The sequence below is a fragment of the Cheilinus undulatus genome, linkage group 7 (genome assembly GCF_018320785.1).
Source record: "Cheilinus undulatus linkage group 7, ASM1832078v1, whole genome shotgun sequence".
NCBI classification, from domain to species: domain Eukaryota; kingdom Metazoa; phylum Chordata; class Actinopteri; order Labriformes; family Labridae; genus Cheilinus; species Cheilinus undulatus.
The window spans coordinates 18263244-18278068 of record NC_054871.1 but is presented as its reverse complement, the minus strand read 5'-3'; the positions used below and the strand labels follow the sequence as shown (position 1 = coordinate 18278068).

General features: G+C 39.9%; 1 protein-coding gene across 3 annotated transcripts; it reads left to right on the top strand.

Annotated features, from left to right (window-relative positions):
* Positions 1-708: 708 nt before the first annotated feature.
* On the top strand, positions 709-13378 carry arrdc2 (arrestin domain containing 2). 3 transcript variants are annotated; one of them, XM_041791401.1, is made up of 8 exons: positions 709-840; positions 1624-1878; positions 10035-10252; positions 10344-10446; positions 10677-10933; positions 11040-11202; positions 11691-11851; positions 12008-13378. In XM_041791401.1, the coding sequence occupies exons 2-8, from the start codon at positions 1626-1628 to the stop codon at positions 12059-12061; spliced, it is 1209 nt and encodes a 402-aa protein (XP_041647335.1). In that variant the 5' UTR covers positions 709-840; positions 1624-1625; the 3' UTR covers positions 12062-13378. The 3 variants fall into 3 exon arrangements, with proteins under 3 accessions (XP_041647335.1, XP_041647334.1, XP_041647333.1); XM_041791400.1 differs by lacking the exon at positions 709-840 and adding an exon at positions 1022-1043; XM_041791399.1 differs by lacking the exons at positions 709-840; positions 1624-1878 and adding an exon at positions 8091-8516.
* Positions 13379-14825: the final 1447 nt, after the last annotated feature.

Sequence of the window (14825 nt, the reverse complement as noted above, 5' to 3'; positions counted from 1 at the left end):
CTGATGTTTTACAGACATAATGGCTCTCCTCTGTGATCTGATCATGTCATTAAAGCTAATTCAAGTCAACATGTGACAAGGGGGTCATGTGTGAAACTATCAAGAAAAAATAAGGCAATACTGAAAAGTTTTACTGAGGGGGAGTTCTTGTCTAAAATTGATCGCTTAACGCTTAATTTGCATGTTGTTTTCATCGTTTGCTTAAGTGTCATGTACGGGTTAAGTGTTCTATTAAATTGCTGTTTTCTGCACTTAATTTATCAGGCATATTTATGAAAAAAATGGCTAAAGCAAGTCTTAGAAATTTAGTCTGTTTTCCGGTTTGAACGCGACACCGCATACTACCTTCAAAATAAAACCCTTTATACAAGAAAATAGTTGGTTCGGGAATCAGATTCGGGTATCTGATTGGTAGAAACAGGACTCTTTGGTTGGCTTTTGTATATTCTCGCCAGATGTAGATTTATACGCACCCGAAAACACAGTGTTACGGTAAATTTCATTGGCAACTGCTACACTCAGTTTTACTTTGAAGGTAGAGCCGGAAACATCCACTTATTTTGTACACCATTGACGTGAGCTCAGTCCACTTGAGTCCACGCCATAACTGTTGTCCGTTTCGTCCTCCCCCTCTGTTTTAAGTGGGCGGGCGTGACTCGCACGTGCCCGTTATCATTGGTGTAAAAACAGAGAACCGTTGTGTTTCTGGGCGTTGAATCCTTCCACTGTTAAAGAAGGCTGAACCTCCATTAAACATTCAGACGGAGTAAGCACCGAGTCCGGCCTACAGACGGCGAACTTCCTCTTTAAAAGGACCGCTACGTTGCTCTCGTCCTACCGGTGAGTTTGGGGGCTTTTAAAAATGTCAGCTCAACATTTTTAACTGTACCGTTAACGTAGGCATGGTTCTTATTGTTGATTGGCTGACACCCCGCTTTCAAATTCACAATAAACGCACATACTGGCAAAATAACGAAACATGTGGGTAATAATGGAATTTATATTCAGCTAGCACTGAATAAAAACCGCTATTTCGATGGCAAGTAAGTAATAATTAAACCATTTTCACATACTCTCTAACTATAATTGTATTTGTTTGCATTTAATGCACATGAATATCTCATCAGAATGTTACCACTTCTCTGTATGATTAGTAATCCTAATAGCAGTACTTTTTGTTGATGAAGGAATTTGTCAGTATATTACCGTTTAATACACAAATATGTGCACCAAAACCCCCTTTTTTAACTTGTAAAAATGAAAACGGCATAGGTGACATAGCTATTGGCATATCTTGGACATTTATCCCACCCTAAAAATATGGCATTTCTAAGGACGTGAGAATGAATAGCGTTAATCTAATGCATATCTGTGTGGTAGAATTAAATTTTTTTTTTGAAAGCAGACAAACAACATTATGGATTGTGAATTCAAGTAGTAAGTGCATATTTAGGGTCCTCTGTCATCCACAGGAGCCCTGGATGCTTGAATCATTTATGTCTGCAAGTGTTTGAACTCTTGAACCAGTTTAACACACACATGAAATTTCTGTAGAGTGTATTTGTTAGTGTTTATCTCTGTCTTGTCCAAAAAGTTTTAATTTACTTATCTTTCTTCACTCAGGGATGACGCTGAGCTCCATAAAGTCTTTCAGGCTTGAGCTGGATGGTGCAGCTGATGCAGCATTCACTGGAGGGGAGGTGGTGTCCGGCCAGGTGGTCCTGGAGCTCCGGAGGGACACCAGAGTTCAATCCATGAAAGTGCAAGGAAGAGGGGTGGCTACAGCACACTGGCTGGAGAACCGCGGCATGAACTCTGTCTATAACGACTACACTTCCAAGGTCACATACTTCAGGAAGAGGCAGCATCTCATCCGAGGTTAGAAATGAAAAATGCACGTTGTTTATTTGTTATGTGCTGTGTGATTATTTTGCTAATCATAAATAATACCCAGGTGAGTGAAAGCTGCAGACAAGTGGTTGCTTCCAGCACTAGCAAACTACATCTTGCAGATTGCTTTCCATTTAATCTATGCTCTTGGCTTTGTTTTTAAAATTTGTGACAATACAAAATACAAGCTGTACTTTTCCAATAACAACATTCCTTAGAAATATTGTTCAAGCTTTTCTTTAGCTAAGAGGACTGGTCAAAGATTTTAATTGATTGGATCAAACTGGAAAAACTGTGGTCCAAAGGTTACTAAATATAGATTAAAATGTTGACTTGATAGCAGAAAATGCAAAACAATGTCTCCACTTGTTTAAAAGGGACATAAATATGCAATTTGTTCTGGCATGTTTTACTTTTCATCTTTCTTTTGCACCCTCAGTGTTATTTTCTTGTAAAATATCATCCATCATTTACAGCTCCGTTGTGTTATACATAGTTAACAGTATTATGCAGCACTAGCACTACTGCTTATATTGCAGCTGTTGGATGAAAAATGTCTCCCTCTATTCTAAATAATGAGGTGTAAAACTGCTGATTTGCTCTGCCATGTACCAGCTGGTAACCACTGTGTCTTTGGTTGCTGCAGTTTGCTGAACAAAGCCACCTGGGCCAAATGTGTTGCATAGAAACCTGGGAGGGATCTCAACAGCAGCTTGTCCAGACACATATGCAAGATAGCATTATGCCAGCATTTACCACAAATCCATTAGTGCAGAGTCCAAGAAACTCTTAAGGAGTTTACTGAGTGTTGAACATAAAGCTGTGTGAAGTGTGAAATTCTCTCAGTGTAGGAGGTACCAGGAAGCTTAAAATCAGAGAAGCAGAGAATATAGGCTATAGTAGCAGAGTAAATGAACTGTAGACAGTGGTTAATGTTTCAATAGATGCTCTGTAAACAGTAGATGAGGTTTGACTCTCTGCTCTGCCCAAATAAACAGCAGGATTTGTTTTTTATTAAACAGAATACAAACAGCCACATAATAAAAACAACTGTTGATTCCATAATAACATTAAAACAGGGCATTGTGTCTAAATTGTTTGCTGCTGCAATGCCAGCATTTCGCTCTTTTCAAAGGGGCACTTTGCATTTTGTATGTTAATATCTCGCCCACATTCTAACCTCAATTATTCACTTAATACCAAATAGTAATACATCAACCATTAACTGAGAAACTCCATTAAAGTGCTTCAACTTAAAGTATTCAGAAGTGCTTTGTAACTATGTTTTATTATATTTAAATAAAGGAAATGTGCTTTTGATAAACTGCTTTTACAATTCAGATTTATATTTTTAAAATGTCATTTACTCGCCTTAAGGACAACTATTAAATGTTTAAAAGAAAGGTTTAGTTCTTTAGTTCTTTGATTTTGCACAGTATTTATATATGAAATGTACAGGTGGGACAAAAGCAAGCCCTAAGGGCTTATGAGAGTATCCCACCACCATCAAATTTATAGACTCAAAGTCTAAAAGCAGGAATATAATACAGGCAAACAATTCATTTTATACTGTAGCAGTGCATTTTAAAGTTCGCTATATGCAGTTAAAAGCACTTGTTGAAGATCTCTTTTAAAACCACAAATAAAAGAACCTGATTGAAAACTATCCCAGTCTAGTGCTGTGGGCTATGAAGAAGATCAACAGATCTGGTCTGATTACAATGGATCTCAGACCTAGTTACAAAAAGCCATGGCAGAATTCAGGAAGCAAATTATAGAGGAAGTGAAAAACAAAAGTGCCGATTTGAAGTTTATTTATGTCCAGTCCCAGTCATAGGCTTTGAAATAATTGAGCAGTATAAGCATTCCAGTTTGAGTAGGTGATGATTCTAACTCATTTCTTTGCAATAGAAAAACACTATAAGCTCATGCTGAATTACCGCAAGAAATAAAAGGATAAATCATACTGTAATACAGATCCACAAGGTTTTTTCTTGACAAGATGTGTCTTACACATTGTTCCCAATATTTTTTGCTAATTTATTAGATGCATATGTGCTTTTTTCAGTTGAGCATGTCATTGATAAGAACACCTAAGAAAGGAACATATTAAACGTGTTTAAGCACATGATTAATTATGGCAATGGGCTGAATATTATTTTAGAGAGGTTTGCAGTTTTTCATTTAAAAGAAATGTTTATGCAACCTTATGAATAGAAACATATTCCTTTTAAGACATTAAACTTTCACAAACCGATTTTTTTTAGCAGAATAATTTCTGCTGGCATATTGAATGAGGTAAAGTCACACAAATGTAAAGAGCACATCCCTGCTTCCAAATTGTTTTAAAATAGGGTAGAACGATAATGAGCTTGGCTGATTAATGTTGCAGATTATCTGCATTTTCTTTACTGATTATCAGCCAAAATCAATTAATTCAAATGTGTGCTACTTTGGCTCCACTGCACTGTGTGTTTTCCCCTCTGATTTTGTTCTTACTTTCTACAATCTTATACCTTGCTCACAACACTATCTGATTGGCCTGATACCACACAACTTCCAGCGCCTCAGCGCTGAGGCCTGGGTTGCACTGACGCAGCAGTTGTACGGCATCACTTCCTGTTTCTTGCTGCTACTGTGTTGCTCTGTGCTGTTCTTATGTTGACCAAGCTTGTGCTGAATTCTTTATTTACCTTATTTTTTTGACACGCAGTTTTACTCATTATTACTTACACATAAACTACATTTTATTTGTCATAACAAATGCATATGGATTCGGTTGTCGGTTAGTCTCCTATAATAATTGGTATCAGTATCAGCCATGAAAAACAATATATGCAGTCTCTTAGTTTAAAATAAAAGAATTAGGGAAAAAACCAACAACATCTGTATTTGTCAAGATGTATTCAAATGCTTCTTTCATCTGCTGGCCTTTTATTGATTTATTGCTTTTATATCAGGGTTTTTTTTCAGTAAAATAATTGATGTCCAAAGTCAAATGACACAGTGAAATCAATGAAAACAAAAGTTTTAGATTTTTTTTTTCTATAATAAAAAAATAGCAAAAGAAAGCCCCCTTTACTTTTTGTTCCTCTTAAACTGATTGACATATAAACAGATGCTTTTGTCAAATACCATACACTTTCTGTATGACCTCTAAATGCCTTATCCAGTCCAACTCTCTTGACAGTTCAATGCTATCTGCAGAATCTGTTCAGGAAACAGCATTGCCTTTTGTTTCTGTAAAGCTTTTACCCTCATTGAACACCCTCGAAAACCCCTCAGCAATAGAGGTTGTTTAATCAGCCTGGTATACATGTGTACACGTGTGAATTCCATTTTGGTAAAAGATGCAAAAATATCTCCCAATAAGTAGAAAAGTAGTGTGATGCTTGGTTCTTTTTACTTGACAAAAGAAATGAGGGGAAAGTGAAAGGCAGATGAGAAAGGAAGGAAGTATGAAAAGAGGAAGGGGAGGGGGCTTTTGAAAAATGCAGCCTCTGTCACCCTGGCAACAGGGAAAACAACACGTGGCTCACCCTCGACCTGAACCTCCCCCAACACCACGCAGTCTGCCTCTTCACACCATTCATTTTACAACATGGTGTCATTCCCAGCTCATTTGTCTTTTAGTTTTCCATAAACATGCCTTTGTTTGACTGATCGTTTTTCCTTTCAAAGGCTGACATGTATCTGAGCACTGCAGTAGAGAGGGTTTTTTTTTTTTTGTATGTTTTCGGAGTTGCTCCAGTTTTGTGTTCTTGCAAACACCACTGATGAACTATAGTTGCCCAAGCTTCTCTTTTGGCTACAAAGTATGCAGGGCATTCATGTAAATATTAGTTTCGCTCTGCAGCTGTTGGGTAAATAAAGAGAAGCTCACATGAATAAATATGTTTACTTTAGTCTGCAGCGGGGGCAAATGTTTTTAGCCATGATAAGGCGGATCATACTGGGTCATATGCACGGCGTGGAGTCGTTATCAGGCCACTCTGTCTGTACAGAGAACAGCTTGTTCTTCGTATCAAAACCAAGTGGGGAACCCTGCAAGAGTTTAGCTGCTTCTAGTGCTCACCAGCAGGTGGCGTGCTTGGATTTCACTGACATTAGAGTAGAGCTTCCTGAAGGCCCCTTTGGCAAAAACAGACAGATTTATGCAAAGTGGAAGACTACATTCTGATTCTCAACTGGTGGGTCAGGACCCAAAAGTGGGCAGCAAAGCCTTTTTCAGTGGGTCGCTGATGTATGCCTGAAAATATTGTAGCAAAAGGTCTATGATGTGCTTTTTTTTAAAAGGATGTGTGTCCATCTCTGCAGGGTTCTTGCAGATTCTTGAAAAGCTTACGTTTTGAAAAAAGTCTTAAAAAGTCTTAAATTTGATTCTTAAAGGAGTGTAGGAACCCTGTCTATGTTCTGACACATCTTTTAGTTTCATTTCAAACCCAAACTGACCCCAAAACATTTGGTTATGATTGAAAATTTGAAGATATTTGCATTGCAACTTGTCCTTACAGAGTTGTTAGAAGGTGAAAGTGGGTCCTGATGCTAGACCAGTTAAGAACTATTTCTCTATTGCAGCAGAATTCTTCTGCTGAAGTGAATTTTTCCCTCTAAACTAACCACTTAAATGAAGAAAAGTGCAAAGAACCCTCCTTTCTCTTTCATTTTCCAAACTGAAGAAGATTGGACATACTGTGAGGAAATAATCAGCAGGGAAACACTTCCAGATGCCCAGTATTCATTATTTATTTAAAGGGCACCTTCCAAGAGTCGTGTCACTTCCTTAAAAAAATTCAGGTAAATTTTCAGCCAAGTCTAGGCTGTGAAAGCATCCTATCAGCCCTACAGCTGTTCACAGTTCCTATATGTGGCCAATAGGGGGCACTCCAGAGCTAATAAGTCAGCTCGGGGAACAAAGGAGTAAACAACTTTGTTTTTCTCTGACAGACTTGATTTTTTGTCTGCAGCTTCTTGGATTGAATGAAAAGCACAGCCCAGTTTAGACTCATACCAGTTTCTGTTTAATAACTTTTTGTAGATGAACATTAGAGGGAAATCAATTCTGATTGGAATCTGCTGAGGTTGCAAAACATGAATTAAATTTTCTTTATTTATAAGAGGTTGCATGCGTGCTTTGATTCATGTAAGTGATATAATAGTTGCACAACTTTCTCTTAGTCTGTGGCTTCTAGTTTCGCTATGATATGTGACTTGTGGTACTGTTTTGATGGTAGGAAAGTTGTTTTTCATAAGGGGATTTGGTGGTATAAGTTGCATGCTTTGCTGCATAGCTGTGTGCTTTTCATGTGTGCTGCAGGCATGCTGTGTACAGTAACAGTATGTTCAAACTACACGAGAGAAGTGGAGTAAACAGCTTTGCTCCAGAGTGAAACTTTTTTTCTCTGAGTTGTGCAGGACGGATCTCTGTGTCAGAGGGAGGTATGCGCAGTAAGCCTGTTTTCTTCTAAGAACCTGTAACCATCAATCAGCACTAGGGCCTGTTTTCCTCACTGCTGCCTCCACACCCATGCATGTTTGTTGTGTTGCATTTAAGTCCTGCCCGGAAATATGGAAACTATGTGAAGAAAACACACACAAAGCTGCAAATTGGGCGTAAAAGCTTTGATTTTGAATGTCACATGAGTTTTTAAGATGTCACTGTTCTGTTGATGGCTGTCACGAAACCGTGTGACCTCTGTATGTTTGATATATAGCAGTTACGCTGGAGTCTCAAGGTAGTTTCGTTCTCAGCCTTTGCCCGGACATGTTTCTGTAGCTGTTTTCTTATCATGCACCAAGAAAATAATATTTTTATCAACAAAAAAGCAGTACTTGAGTGTTAATCGGCAAACAAAACAAAAAGAAAAGCTTTGACACTGGAAAATTTTTACATTTTGTGGTAATGCTGTTGGTAATTTTAAAGATCCCATTCTCTGTGTAAAGGCGGCTCATGTTCGCCGAAGCCAAATATAAACACCCAGAGGGTTAGAGCCACTAACTGTCCGACTTTTGGAGCTTGCCTTACATGTTACGACTGAATAAAACAGTATTATATGGCCACATGCCTTATTCACAACTTCAGTGCTGAGAAATCGGAGCCAAGGAAGCGCCCCTGAAGTTAGCATCCGCCTTCAGCTCTCTCCTGAGCCTTACATAATAAAATTAAGCTCCGCCCACCGCTTCAGCCTCCAAATACGGCTGCTGAGCGAAAGCGTTCAACAGTTTGAGCTTTAAACAAGGAACAAAAGACAGCAGAAGAAGACACTGCATTTCACTTTAAGGACAACGAAGGACTAAGGACGCGAATAAAGAAGCCACTAACTTTTTAAGAGGACTTGCACATCTCGCAGAAATGATTTTTGATAAGTTAAAAAAGTTTGACATCGTCTTCGACTCTCCGGAGGTGGACAGCCCCCCTGTGTTCAGCAGTGGGGACGTGGTGTCCGGCAGGGTGGTGCTTGACCTGTCCGGGGAGAGTAGAGTGGAGTCCCTGAAGCTTCATGCAGAAGGGTTTGCTAAAGTGCACTGGACCGAGTCCCGGTCCGCCGGTTCCAGCACTGCATACACCCAGAACTACAGCGACGAAGTGGAGTACTTGAATCGGAGAGAAGTGCTGCTGCAGGCAGGTCAGTCCACTTTGCAGGCTCAGTGATGGGGACAGAAGGGTGAACTTTTGTGGAAACTAGTCAAACTCTACTAGCTGGGCAAAAAAGTTAAATGGAGAGATGTAAGGCAAAGAAAACCTAATGAGAGTTATTTATGTGTTGCTTGCCTGCACAATAAAATAGTGTTGTTTTCAAGGTATTGAACAGGGCTAGAGAGTAGTCCTGCTTTTTGTAGTTGTATTGTGTCTCTCTAGTGAATTTTAAAATCTTTTTTATGGAGTTTTTATTTCTTTGGCTTCAGTTATATGGATTATTTTTCTACAATGAGTATGAAGCAGAAGTCAAACCTGGGTAGATGTGATTTTATTTGGAGGCTTTCTTGAGTTGTTGTTTGCACCTTATTTGGAAAACTGTCTCTAGGAAAAGCATCAAACTACCTCTCAGTCATTCATTTGGCACAAGAAGTTTCCAGAGACTTTCTATTAACTTTTTATAACTCTAACTCTTCAGAAAGTCTAAAAAGTCGGTGGTAAACCATGCTCCAACAGCTGACTTTGCACTTTCTTTCTTGATGTGAAAACAAGTCTTGAAGGAAAATAGCCCCTCAGACTACTTTGAGGAGTTGTTTTTCTCCTGAGCGAGCTGGGAGAGCCTCAGGTTTCTGCCTTCATTCATTGGGCACTGGGTTGTTTTGCTTTAAAGTGCAGGCAGGAAGTTCACAGCGAGAGCTTCGAGAAGTTTTCTGCTTGTTTTTCTGCAGTTTTAAGCCTCACTTGATCCGATATTCTGTAAAACAAATGTGCAAAAAGACAGATTTTTGCACCACACTGGAAAATAGTTGATATCTATGAGAGTTTTTGCAGGCATGCCGAAAAACACCCTGCAGAAAGCTTCTACCAATCTACTCGAACCATTAAGAGGATTTGACAGTGACAGTATTGTTATTGAAATTAAGTTGGAGCCTCCAGCTAACAAAAACACATCGAATCTGTTAAACACAAACATGTGTTCCTGGACCTTTGCAGCAAGAGAGTGGGAGAAAAAACAGAGCAGCCGAGACGTTGTTGAAGAAAACATGTTCTCAGTCAGCACAATGGAGCAGGAACCGCCCCTCTGAGCAAGCACAGCAGCCATGTGACTGCATGCAGGCAGAAAGAGATTTTTATTACCGCCTGAGTCATGCTTAAAAGATCCTCTAGAACCTATTAAAATCTTTATTTCACAGATTTTATAAAGAACATTGGTGTTAAGTTTTATTTAGGCTTTTATCCTTCAGAAGGTTGCTGTCATTTCTTCTTGTTGTATATGAATGACATCAAGAAGAAACTCATACTAAGTTGCAGTTAAGATAAATAGACTTCTATTGTGCCATCAGCTTAATTCACTGATTTGTTACTTCATGCTCTACTTCCTGATGCATAAACTAGTCATCCTGAAAGTAAAGCTACACTCCCTGTCCTGAACTACTGAAGTAAAGGATCACAGAAATAAAAAATGAACCTTCTTAAACTTATATCTTATTTTTCCCCCTCTCCTCAGATAATGGTGAAATGACCACCCTCCCTGCGGGCAGACACGAATTTCCATTCAGCTTCCAGCTCCCTGAAGAGACGCTGGTCACCTCCTTTGAAGGCAAACACGGCAGCATCAGATACTGGGTCAAAGTGAAGCTCCACAGGCCGTGGGCCACCGTCAAAAAGATTAAGAAGGAGTTTACAGTCATCGAGCCCATCGACATCAACACACCAGCCCTACTGGTGAGCTGCTCAGACCTTAAAATTGGTGATTTATCTTTTACATTCTATCAGTTTTTGGTGTTTGATACTCATTTTGTTGCATTATTTATAGGCTCCACAGGCTGGGACAAAGGACAAAATGGCAAGGGCATGGTACCGCAACTTTGGACAGGTGTCTGTAACCGCAAAGATCGACCGCAAAGGCTACACACCAGGTGAGTCTAACACGTACAAAACCCCATTTTAAAAAACTAGTAAGCCCAGTTTTAATGCTGCACATATTTTTACAAAACGCTTCAATATCAAAAAAAGAGAAACGAAATATAAGAAGAGAAGACAACATATAAAATATCCAAAGGGACATATATAGGATCCAAGTTAAAACTCTGTCACAGCTTTTAAACTGGTTTAGATTTAATATTTGACAATCTTCTCCTCCTTGCAGGTGAGGTGATCCCCGTCTTTGCTGAGTTTGACAACTCTACCTCCAGATCAGTCGTTCCCAAAGCCTACATCACTCAGACACAGACGTTCATCGCCCGTGGCACGATGAAGCAGAAGCGCTCGGTGGTAGGGACTCTTTGCGGTGACATTGTGGGAGCCAGGAGCAGGGAGACGTGGCATGGTCGTGCCATCAAGATCCCACCTGTTGGTCCCTCCATCCTGCAGTGCCGCATCATCAAAGTGGAATACATGCTAAAGGTGAGCGCCATCATATCTTAATCCCATCTTTCAATGCACATAATGTAATGTTGTCACTAAAAGTTAATCACCTTTTTTTTTTTTCTTTTTTTTTTGTTCTAACCAGGTTTGTGTCGATGTTCCTGGGACGTCCAAGCTGTGTCTGGAGCTGCCGCTGGTCATCGGCACCATTCCCCTCCACCCATTTGGCAGCCGGACATCCAGCGTCAGCAGCCAGTACAGCGTCAACCTGGAGTGGCTGCGCATGGCCATCCCAGAGCAGCCTGAGCGTAAGTGTCATTTAATACCTCAGACACTGACAGAATGAGAAGTATCCGTCTGGATGTGCTATTATTACTACCAGAACATTTTTATTTCCATGACATAGACAAGGAGGGAAAAACAAGACTTTGTCTTTACCTGCTCATTTGGTCAAACTTTTTCTAAATTTATGTGCTCAGACTATGCAGATGAAAGCATATGATACAAGGTGCAAAGCAGTACAGACTTAAAATTGTTCTTGTTTCTTTAAAAAAAACAAAAACATGTTTGCTGTCTTGAACTCCAAAGGCTTTTTTACCTATCATAATAGTTAAATGCTTTATTTTACTGCCATTATCTGCTAGAATCACACAAAATCGGCCCAAAAAGCAATACAAAGGCAGTAAATGTTACGTGTGGGTTTGAAGAGTTTCATCTGATGACTCAGCTGCTTGATGTTTGGACCTGTTCTGTTGAGTCAGACCTGCAGACTAATCCCTGCCTGTTTCCCCTGCAGCTCCTCCAGATTACAGCTCTGTGGTGACAGAGGAGGAGGCCGAGCAGCGAAATAACACAGTGGTCCCACCGCCTGCTGAAGACCTGAGCGGGATCCTGGAGCGCCCCCTCATGGCATTTGTCCAAGAGTTTCGCTTTAGACCACCGCCAGTGTACAGCGAGGTGAGTCAGCCAATACAACTCTTAATTTACTGGCTTAAGTTACTGATGCCTCTTCTTCTCGTTTGTACTTAAAAGTGGATGTTACAAATGCTCTTAGACAAAAATATGCTTTTAATTTTTCTCTAATATGTCTAAATTTCTCTTTCCCTCCCACAGATCGATCCCAACCCTCAGCCCTTCAACATGAGACCCCGCTGCATGACGTGTTGAACCATGAGCCCCACCTGAGCGTCAAGCGACATGAAATTTCGAAAACGAATCAAGAGATTTGTCTTCTCCTGGATTACTTCTCTCTGATAAATGGCAACCGGTCTCGCCGAGCGTCGTGTAGAGGGACCAGAGCGCCACGGAGAGGTCAGCAGACGGAGCTAACAGGAACTGAGCTGTCGGCAGTGGAGCTGCCATTTTTGTTGTCCAGACATTTTCCTGCTCTGTTTGGAGAAACAGGCATCAGTTCCTGTCCTCCCTGAGTGATCTCTGCTCTCCCAACGAAGCAAGCTTCAAATACCTCCCAGTCAACGGTTCCCTCATGGAAGCAAATTTTTGCGATTTTGGGACATATCTTGGGGGGTGGGGAGATCCCTTTATATCTGTCAGGAGCAGAGTTGGAGACGCACCTGGTGTTTAAAGTTTGGAAAAGCGCTCTTGATAAGGTGACAAGTAGTCATCTTTGAGTGGCGTCAAACATAAAAGGTGCAATTATTATCCTCAGTTTCCAACTGTCCTGGCCCTGGCAGCACAGTAGACTTTAACAACTTATACAGCTATGCATTGTGTGAGTCAGCCGCAGTGTGCCTGTGATACTTTCTACTGTTACTGAAGCATAAACTGTATCTGAAGGTGGACAAGTGAAGTAAGCAGATGTACGTAGATGTACTTAGATGCATGCAGGTCACAGTATTTTAAAGGGAAAAATACGTATGCCTTAATTATCTGCCGTGGAAGATTGCACAAGTGTTTCAGGAAGTCGTTCTCTCAAACAAACAGAGCTAGAACAACAACAAAAAAAACGCTTCGACTGTATGTGGATGAAGCTTAGGAGATGTGTTAATGTAAAGCTGAAAGCACTCAAATGTCACATAGCTGTGGTTGTTGACTTTAGTGCGGTGATTAAATAGGATGGGCAGTTTGTGTATAGAGCTGCACGAGGCTTGCCGATTAGTGCTCCCAGCCGCTAAACAAAAGAAGGAGGAGGAGGGCTCTGAGCGTTTGATGGGAGCCAGATGCCCCGGTGCTGTGCAGTTCAAGTCGAGCCTCAAGCTGGAGATGCCACTAAAACTTTTGTGTGTGTGTGTGTGAGTGTGAGGAACATTCCAAAAACAGACTCGAGGATCATGTTTTTACTCCTCAACTTCCAAAAAACAAACTGTTAGGAGCATGAAAGAAGTCTTCAGGGTCAGCTGTGCGACTTTGCTGTCACGCACTGAATATAAAGAATGTATTTTTATACAAATGCAATTATTGATTCATAATGTTACCAAAGTTTTGTAATTGATTTTTTTAAGAAAATAAAAAAGCTCAAAATGATGTTTGTCTCAGAGTTTTATTGGCAGCGTCGCTGCTCTCTTCAGGGAGTGAGCCTGTGTTTAGTGTGTTGCGTGTCACTGGGAGGGAACATCATGTTTAACGGTGTGAGTCAAATCTGCTGCTCTGCCAAGAGACAGTGAATCAAAACAGTAATTACTTTGTTTTGTGACAGCTCTATTATTGAGCAATTGTGCAATCCATATTCATTTTGGGTGCTTTTATTGGTTCATTTGCATCACTCCAAAAAAACATGGACGAGGTAGATTTGTCTGTAAACACAATCATTAATCATAAGAGAACAAAATAAAATTATTTTTGATGTTGTTTATTCTGTCTTGTGTAATGGACAGTAATCTGAAAGAGACAAACAACTTAGTGGAAAAATTTAAATACTTGTAAATGTTGAAATTATATCAATGACAGAGGGAAGGGTCAACAACCTTTGATCTTATTCTACTGATGGATCTTTGAGATATTTCAAATCCATCATCCAACACTAGTTGTGCATTAGGATTTTCATTCACTCCCGTAGTTCTCAAAATAAGCAGAAAAAATAGTTTCAGTACTTTTTCTTCAGTCTCTGCTGGTGTTTCACTGAAAATGCTTTTACCTTTCATGATTTTGGTTTTGTATTGGGTTACATAAGTTGTAAGTTAATTTTCCTTTATCATTTTCAAAAAGGTTTTTAATGTGTTAATTTCTAGCAGGTAATATTAAGTTTGTATCAGAAAACAAATTTAAGCCTTGTTTACAGTGGTTTAGTGAGGCCTACTGAAGTGGGTATACTGTAAATGTATGTCCCACACTTAATTAGGATATCGAACTAATGATGTGATATAGATTGCTCTTGCATACAGGCTTTTTGTATTTGTACAGGTCCGATAAAAAGTATTCACCTTTAATATAAAATATTCACCTCCTTGGATGTTTTACCGTTTTACTAGCCAAGATTTAATGATTGTTTTCCGGCAGTGGCTTCCTCTTTGCCACTCTCCCATAAAGCTTTGAAGGACTCAGACAGTAGTTGTATGCAGGGTCTCTCCAATCTCAGCTGCTGAAGCTTGTAACTTCTTCAGCAGTCATAGGTATCTTGGTGGCCTCTCTCACTAGTCTCCTTGCACGGTCACTCAGTTTGCGAGGATGGCCTGATCTAGGCAGATTTACACGTGCAATATTCCTTCCATTTTTTGATGATAGATTTAACTGAACCCTAGGGGATGTTCAGTGCCAGGAAAAAAAACATATTATGTTGATTTATAAAATCAATAAATGAGTCAAACATACTTTTTATAGGCACTGTACATTGATTACCAAATTCTGCTGCTTGACCTCAAGCAGTAAGGATTGTGAGATTAGGCTGAGGGGAGATAGGTGGTAGAAAATAACACTACCAATTCTAATCATGTTGCTAGCTATCTTAGAGAACTTGCACCCTGCTCTACCTCTG